The sequence below is a fragment of the Egretta garzetta genome, unplaced genomic scaffold, assembly GCF_000687185.1.
Source record: "Egretta garzetta isolate BGI_Z169 unplaced genomic scaffold, ASM68718v1 scaffold341, whole genome shotgun sequence".
NCBI classification, from domain to species: domain Eukaryota; kingdom Metazoa; phylum Chordata; class Aves; order Pelecaniformes; family Ardeidae; genus Egretta; species Egretta garzetta.
Window position 1 is genome coordinate 129871 of NW_009258546.1, and position 8894 is coordinate 138764.

An 8894-nucleotide genomic window follows, 5' to 3' on the forward strand; every position below is an offset into this window, starting at 1 on the left:
TATTTTGACCATATGCTTTGCTAAATGTGTTCTGTATACTTTTCCTTTAATTCCTCCATTTATTTTAAGTGTTCCTGCTTGTATTTCCCTTACTGGGTCGTGGGCAAAACAGAGCCTCAGTGCTGCCTGGCAAGAAGTCTGAAGTAGATTCTGGGTTCTTCTTTCCAGAAAAACCTATCAGAAAGATGTTTTTTACTTACCTGAATGTTCTCTCTTTTTACTTCTTATCAGATTTCCAGAAACTCACAGCAGCAGATGATAAAACGGCACAAGTTGAGGATTTTCTTCAGTTCTTATATGGGGCTATGGCTCAGGATGCCATATGGCAGAATGCCAGTGAAGAACAGCTTCAGGATGCACAATTAGCTATAGAACGCAGTGTGATGAATCGTATTTTCAAACTCGCTTTCTACCCTAATCAGGATGGAGATATTTTGCGTGACCAGTAAGTTAATGTAATCTGAAGTACCTGATTTCTCTTTTGCAGTTGGTGCAGATGGAAGCTGTGCATGTGACAGACTTGACTAAGTCAGCCATGCCATACAAACTCATGTTTTCTTCAGGATGTTTTGTAAAAGAACAAGGAAGTGCTTTAGCATCATGTGCAAAAGTTTGTATTTGCAACAAACTGCTAGAACAGAATGAAACTGTAAATGTAATGACTTGGGATACAGACTTTCAGATCTGCAAGTGTGTATGCTGAGAGAATGATCAGAATCTGCTTCAGGACTCCTTCCATTTTCTGTTTTGGTACAGTATTTCCCATGCATTTGGGGGTTTTGGTTGTCGTGTTTTAGAAAGTATGTTGTTTGAATGCTCTACTGGCTGTGTGGTTGTACTCGATTGTATGGCACAATCCTCTGCATCCTACCGTCCGTTAGCTGTAGCACCATCATGATTATGTGCGTTCCTGAAGGTCTGTCTGTCTTGCAGTATCAAACTAGTGGGAAATCCCAGGGGACTGCTGGCTGGCTGCTGCTTACTTTTCATCCTTGTTTTTTGTGTTTGTTTTCAGGGTCCTTCATGAGCACATACAGAGGTTATCTAAAGTAGTGACTGCAAACCACAAAGCACTTCAGATACCTGAGGTAACAACTTCTCCTTTCCTTGACTTTCGTATGTCTGTTGGGGTGCTTGGTTTTGGTTGTGTTTGGGATGGGGAGAGGGTTGTTTTCCTTTACACTTAGAAGCATTGCTTTTCTATCCGTGACAGCTGAAATATTCTGCAGGAAAAACCTCCTGTACCCACGCTTTGGTATCTTCCATTGACTGATCCTTCCAAATTCATTTTTTTTCTGACTGTGCCACCTCTGTCCTGACAGTAGGAGTTAAGAACTAGTAGTACACCACACTAAGATGCAGTAACTTTGTGATAATTTGCTTCAAAACACAAGATTTGAATCCTTTATGCTTCTAATGTGATTCATATGCCATAGCTGTGGTTTACAGCTGTCACGTTAACTTTCTGAACTAGCCAGAATTAATGGAACCTTGCAGATCTGTGAATTTGCCCAGTGCTTTCACTTTTCTCGTGGTTAATAAGATAACTAAAAGCAGGTTGGTAGGCTTAAGAAGTCTGTCAGGCTGGATGTTTGCAGCTTTCCTAGTTCTCAATTCAGCACTCGAACTCTACGACTCAAAACAGTGCCTGTTCATTAAGCTGCTGATACAGGAGACTGAGACATACAGCTCCACCTTAATTTGAAACAGCTTGCTGGAGAAGTACAGGCTAATTATGTTAGTTGCACATAGAGTGCTGGCTCCTTGTGGTTTTTTATTATAACACAGCAGGAAGCCACCTTCATTGTGAGTGTAATGTAACCACCTTGACTTAAAGCTTCCCGTTTCTCCGGAGCCTTGCTCCTGCCTGCAAGTCTCTGGTGCTTCATATCCTCTGTGGTGCACAGCAGTAGCTTGGATAAACAAGAACTGGTAGCATGCTGGGCTTTTTTTATCCCTAGGTATATCTCCGGGAGGCACCGTGGCCGTCTGCACAGTCTGAAATCCGCACAATAAGCGCTTATAAAACCCCCCGAGACAAAGTACAGTGTATCCTGCGAATGTGTTCAACCATCATGAACCTGCTTAGTCTGGCAAATGAAGATTCAGTACCTGGGGCAGATGATTTTGTTCCTGTTCTGGTCTTTGTCCTCATAAAGGTGAGTTCTTTTGCAAAGATCACAAACCCCAGCTGATTCTTGTAATCAACAAGCAATGCTAGGAAGAAAAATAACGTGTTTGGGTAACTGGGAGCATGCTAGACTCAAACCCAGATCTAATTAATCAGGCTTAAATAGCAACATTAGAAATGTGGTCACAGTTACGGGTTTTGAATCTGAGCAAACTTTGCATTTGGAACCAAGGAAAGAGGGGTGCAGGCCTTGTGTGTGGAGTGGGGTTTTTTTGAGGTGTGTCCACCAGCATCTATCATCTGTGCCTGCTTAATGTTGTCCTCTTTCAGGACCAAGATCCACCCTAGGACTGACTTGCATTGTGTTGCTGACCTTTTTTGTCAGATGAGTGTTTGGAGAGTGGTCTGTCACATGTAAGATGCTAAAACGAAAGGCTTTTCCATGCGTGAAAATCCTTGATGACTTTTATAGATACTGGCAGGGTTACGCCTCTTTCTTTTGGCCTGCTAGGCCTTTTCCCCTGTTGGAAAAATGCTCCTTTCATCAAGTCTGATGCGTTCTGAGTGTGTGAAATGAGTCAGCAGTCCCTACCCTACCGATAGGTTACGTAATCATATGTTACAGATGTGAGAATCACTGTACAAATAGAATTGCATTTCCATTCTGTATCTTGTAATGTTTTATGTTTAGCCTTGCAAACAAGCTGTGAGTATCTCTTTCTTCTTTAACCCCCAGGCAAATCCACCTTGCTTGCTGTCCACTGTTCAGTACATTAGTAGTTTCTATGCCAACTGTTTATCTGGAGAAGAATCATACTGGTGGATGCAGTTCACAGCAGCAGTTGAATTCATTAAAACTATTGATGATCGCAAGTAACTCAAACAGCACACGTATGGGCAGACTGTTAGCAGAACCAGAGTCTATAAGAATGTACAACAGCTGCAAAAGCTGAAGAAGAGACTTTTATTGTATAATACTGTACAGAATTGAGGCATTTTAAATGACACCTTTACTAATCAAATTAATTTAACGGATTTTCCTCTTCTCTTTTGGTTGCATTTTTCTCCCCTATAGATACTTGGCACTGCAAAAGGGACCACAGTTTTCAGGTATTTTGGAATCTCGAAACAAGCAGAAAATTCTCCGTGCTTTTCCCACCACCCCTCTTCCTGAATTCTTACTCACGTGAATAATTCACTTCATTTAATTTCTAAAAGCAAACTGAAACAAGAAGAATCAGGGCAACCGCTTAGTATACTTCCTAGCTTAATACACCTTTTATTAATAAAACACCAGCCACACTGAGAGTTTGTAGTAGCTGACATTAGTTGTCAATTGTATTTCACCTAAATTTGAAACCTGAGAGGACAGTGTATATATTATATACCTATATTTAATGCATTGCAATTATCTTTGGACTCATTATCCTTTGAATAAACAAGCAAAAGCCTCTCTGACCTCTAACAGGTTGTTGACGTACTGTGTTTTGGTAATGAAAGGACTTCCTTGAAAGGCTAAGATAAAAAAAGGGCAAACTGAACTATTTATTAAAATGTAATTAAGATTACTGAAATTTCTAAAACTGGAATTTATAATAGACAGGGCTTATTAGATAGCTAAACACTTTTTGGCTAGGGCATTAGGGTGTTACAAAGGTTTGGGTATATAGAGGAGAGGGACTGTAAGTTACAATAGATAAGTCTAATATAAAAAAGGAGAAATAAAATACCTTACTGTAATATTTTTTCTGAAATATTGTGTATACTGTACAAACCCCAGAGATCCCTAACAGAACCTTGGACTGTAATATATATTTTGATTAGTGACATTAAATACATATACCAGGGGTTTCAGTGAATGTTTTTACTAAATGTTCTTCGTGTTGTCTGCTATGCAGCAGTGCAAGTTTTACTGTTCATATAAAATATTTTAAAATATAACACTGTTCTTTATGAAACATATCATTACATCAGTTCAGGGTGTTTTGTAGATTTCTCACCCCGCCTTTCCCTTAAACTGACAATGATTAATTTAAAGAAGTTTTTATGCACAACACCACATGGATTTTTCATAAGTGAAATGGTCTGAGGGATCGCCAAGTGGTTGTTACCGGTGTATAAGCACTTGCTGTTCTTTTTTAGCTGGAATTACAGTGGAAAAGGACAGCGAGCACTTACCTGTTTCACGTCAGTATTATTTCTTGCTCTTCACAGAGTGTTCATTGCACTTCTGACAGAGGGATGTGTTTAAGACTTGGTGTCTGTGAGTGGTAAAGAAAACAAAATCTTCCTTGCGTTCTTTTCAAAATATGATTGATTTTTTGTGTGTGTGTGTGTCTGTGCATTTTGATTTTTAAAACCTGTAAGCAGCTAGTACTGGGGGAAAATCATGTGGTTAACTGAAATTAGAGCAATTTCTGTAAAGTATCAAGTGCTTGATTTGGCTGTGCTACTTGTCAAGGCGTAATTAAAAACTTACTTTCTAGGACTCTAACATGTAATTCAGTATAGCGTTTTTGCCAAACTAATCGCAGGTAAGAGGGTGGGATGGTAACTTTTTTATTTATAGTCTTTCTCCTCTATTAGAGACTCGATTGTGTGGAGGAGCAATACTCAGTAGAAACAAAATTCTTCTGATCTGCCTTACTGTGGTAACTGAGTCTGTGTAGCATTGCAATATTCTAGTTATTTAGCCTTGATGGGTTTTTGGTGCTGAACATGTAACTTAATATTGCAAGCACAGCCCTGACCAATAACACTCAGCAGCGAAGCACAAATATGCCCTTGAAGATATGGCCAGATCATATCTAAAAGCAATATAAATTTATTTATATTGAAGTGTCCTGTAATATTTAATTATTACTTGAATATCTGAGATGTTAAGACCGATGTATGGAAATCCTTTCAGTCCTGCAGTTTGGGTTTTAGTCGAGGAGAGTATTTGTACAATCCTTAAAGAAGGCACAAAGGCACTGAAGTTGGCGATTACCCTGTGCATTGCTTCTCTTTGCCAAGCAGGGTTTGAGCAGCACCATCGGGTCGTGCAGATTTGCTCTCCATTATGGACGGGGCAAGAACCATTTCCTTCACAATTTTTTTCGCTTTGTTTTTCTGTGTAGAAAAATACTTAAAAGAACTGGAGTCTTTTTGTTCTATTAGTGGTTTATTTTAAAGCCAGTGAGCCCCAGATGAGCTGAGAGTCTTCATAGCAAGATGGTCCTTTGCTTCTTTTTTTTTTAACCTACTCTGAAAGTCCTTTATAGAGTCTTGATAGGTGTAGCTAGAGAATTAGGCTTTCCAAAGGCTTAAACTTCCTGTACTATTTTCCCCTGGTGTCCCACAACATTTTGTTTTAAAGTGATAAATGACATGTGTAGGAAGTGCTGATGTTAGGTTTTGGTGTGCAATAGTAAGGGTGAAAAGACGGCGCATAAAGGACCAAAAGTGACAGAACTGTTGCCAAAAGGTGCCAGCCAACTACGTACCTGTTGCTGTAAACTTGGTGCTTTCTGGTAATTAAATGACTTCAACCACTGAAGGCTGAATGGAACGTGTTGGGGTGAGGGGGGGAGGAGAGGTCATTGGTAGCAGGGCGCAGTCAGGGACTTAAGGCTCGGTCGTTGACTTCAGCGCGGGCTCGTTGGCATGTCTGGAGGAACCGCCAAATCGAATGATTGCCCGGCTGTGCCTGTTAATGGTATGAGGTGGTATTCTCCTTTCTTGGGTAGGGGAGTGAACGGGCTGGGTTTTTCACCCCGCAGAGATCCCTTTTTGCTCTTAACCCTAAATGAGATTGCTCTTTAAAGCTTTTTTAAATCCTCTTTAAGAGGAATTGGAACGTGTATGGCCTATTAAGGGTTTGAGTTTAAAAGTTTTTGTTTTCAAGACCTCATACTACCAAATGCTGAATGTAACTGCCATAAATTTCAGGGAAAAAAAGCCACGAACGTGATCCTGTTTTCTGTAGGTGAGTTTCTGGTGAGGACAGTGTTGGTTTGTATTGCTTGAAACCGTTGATGTGCTCTGTTAAGCCAAATCCTCGCAGAAGTTTGCGAACTCGCTGCTGTGTTCTTGCTGAGTGGGATGTGGAGGGCAGGGGGTTTGGCCAGAACAGGAGCGGCGGGAGGAGGCAGACCTGTTCACAGCAAAGCTTCCGGCAAGCGACGCGTGTGTTTGGCACGAGAGTAACTTGCGTGGCCGTGCTGCAGTACGGACAGCGCAGCCTCCGGCTGGCGGCGTGGCGGGAGAGCTGGAGCAGCAGGAAAGCAATGGGGGGGGGGGGGAAGAATACTCTAATTTGGGTAACAGCTGGTGACTTGGTTGAGCCTGTACTACTTGAGAATTAATCTCTGCTGAGTTAGTAGTGTGTGTTCCGTACCTTTTAATTGTGCTTTACCTCTATTTAAAAGCTTTGTACTGCCTCTCCTCTTGGAAACTGGTAAAGCCTTTCTAAATCTAAATTAATGAGCTTGCACAATCTTGTATACAGGAAACCCATCTTGTCTCTAACGTGATTATTAATGTATTATTCTGTAAAAACCGATTAAAGGAGAGCAGTTTAACCGCCTGGGTTTCACGTTTCTGCCTTGTCCTAACGCCTTCAGCCGTTGGGCTGGAGGTGGCATTGCGAGCGCCAACAGCTTACCACTAACTTTGCATGGTTTCCCTTTAGCAGCGCTGCCGGGTTCTGTCTGCGGGAACTCCTTTCACGCGTCCGCCGACAGCTCGCGGGGAGCAAACAGCAGCAAGAAAGAAACAAGATCCAGTTAACGGGAGAGGATGCACCACTGAGTTGGCTGCTTAACGCAGAGCTCCTTCAGGTTTTTGGATTTGTTGTTCATGGGGTTTTTTTTTGGTTTGTTTTTTTGTTTGTTTGTTTGTTTTAATCATGCACTTTGGCTGTCGTAGTAGCTTGAGGGGGGGAAAATAGCTACCTGCTGTCATGCCACTAAGGTGGCTCCCTTGGGGACAGCCACCAGAACAGGGTCCGGTCTTCCTCTGCCTGCTGTTTGATGCCTTGATGGGACAGGTCAAGTCCAAAAGTACTGTGTTTTGGTCAGTTCTTAAGAAATGTTCGCATCAGCTACGTGACAGTGGAATTGTGGTGGCCGTCCCCGCAGTGTTATTGACCTTGATTCTCTCTCATTTGCATCCAGCATTTTTCATCCTCTGGAATATGGTGTTTGGGGACCTTTCCATCATTAAGTGGATTTACAGCAATTTCCTTATGTGTTTTCTCCAAGGGATTCTGTTATGAGAGGCACATTAAATCTCCATTAATACCTCATTATCCGACTGATAAGATTACCATGATAATGAGGCAGAAATTCTAATTGTTTCACTTCTTATTGTGCCTTTCATTAAATCATATACCTGGAAGTTGCTGGCGGAGAGGGGAGCTCCGGTCTGCAGACCTCGGGAGGTGAACCTGGTTCTGTCCATCCTGGTCCTATCCCCTGGTGCGTGAGGGATGCTGGGGTGTTTTGGGCTTCTGGGTCTCCCCCCCCATGCTACCAGGAGGGCTTCCAGGGGTCCTGGGGCCTTTGGTAACCTGTGCTGGGGAGCGTGGTTTTGGGGAGAGCACATTTTGCACAGCCCCGTGGTGGCTGGTTTTACGCAGCCGCTGGCTCCTGAGGGCGTTTAAGCGCAGGGGTGCGCAGCCTCCTCCGGAGCTGTTACAGCCCATCAGGTCAATGATCCATGAACTGAAAAAAGTCTCTAAGCAGGAGCAATTATTGTCTATCATGTGTCAAAGGCGCCCGTATTGACCCCGATAGATGGAGCCATTATGGCCTGTTGAGTCAATGATCCATGAATGGGGAGTCCCGGGGACCAGAGGTCTCAACACCCCATGCAGCACCCTCACCTCCCTCCTGTCCCTCACCCAGGGGCTGAGGGATGCGCAGGGTGCCCAGGCAGGGATGGATTTGGGGTTGAGGGAGTGGGGCCAGCGTGGACACTGCTGCGTTCTGCCCTCACCACCCTGCAGCTGGAGCCAGGCTGGGATGGGGGAGCGGCCCCAAGGGATGATCTGCACCCTCACTGGCCCCCCGGGGTGGGGGCAGGGGTCCCCTGGGACCCGTACGACCTGGGCTCTGGCTCTGTCAGTCACACGGTCCTGGTGGGCGCCCCTGCCTTGTCCTGGCCGGAGCCCACGGCCGACCTCATCGGGCAACACCATGGGGGACCCTGCTTGGCACCGGGTCGGGCTCCAGCTCTGCCAGCTCCTTATGGGGGGGCCCGAGCCATCTCTGTGACCAGCTCTGCTCCTCAGGCTCAGCTTATGGCCGGGTGGCAGAGCCCACGGTGGATGCCATGCTCCCCCATGGGGCAGGGGAGTGCCAGGACGAGGACCGTGGGATCCCCTGCTTTTGGCACAGCCATGGCACCGGGCCCAGAGCCCAGGGCTGGGGTGCAGGCAGCGCTGTGCTGCCCTGGGGGGAGACCCAGCACCTGCCCCCTGCCTGGGCTCCTCATGTCCAGGTCTGCAGCAGAAAATAGCGTTACCCTGCACAAGTGGACTTTGTTAGGCTCCTCCTGCGCTAACGAGGTGATGTCTCCATAGTAACTGGCACATTTGGAGGGCAGGAGGCGCGGGGGGACGGGAGACAAAGCCTGTGCGGGAGCAGCAGGCAGAGCCCACGGCCCCACGCAGCCCACGGTGTGCCCCTCCGGCACGTGGTGCCACTCGGCCAGGAGCGAAGGCGATGCCTCCTCAGCCCCCCCGGCAGCGGTGCAGCACCCCCTCCGGCCCCACTGCCTC

The 8894-nt window shown here is 45.1% G+C and overlaps 1 protein-coding gene across 2 annotated transcripts in view; it reads left to right on the plus strand.

Moving 5' to 3' along the window:
• GAPVD1 (GTPase activating protein and VPS9 domains 1) overlaps positions 1-6380 on the plus strand; it is a 30962-nt gene extending 24582 nt beyond the window's left edge. For both annotated transcript variants that reach the window (XM_009647364.2, XM_035903139.1), the window contains exons 23-26: positions 232-445; positions 1016-1088; positions 1962-2159; positions 2868-6380. In XM_009647364.2, coding sequence (XP_009645659.1) covers positions 232-445; positions 1016-1088; positions 1962-2159; positions 2868-3008 — 626 coding nt within the window. In that variant the 3' untranslated portion in view covers positions 3009-6380. The remainder of the gene's footprint in view (positions 1-231; positions 446-1015; positions 1089-1961; positions 2160-2867) is intronic.
• The last annotated feature ends 2514 nt before the right edge of the window (positions 6381-8894 follow it).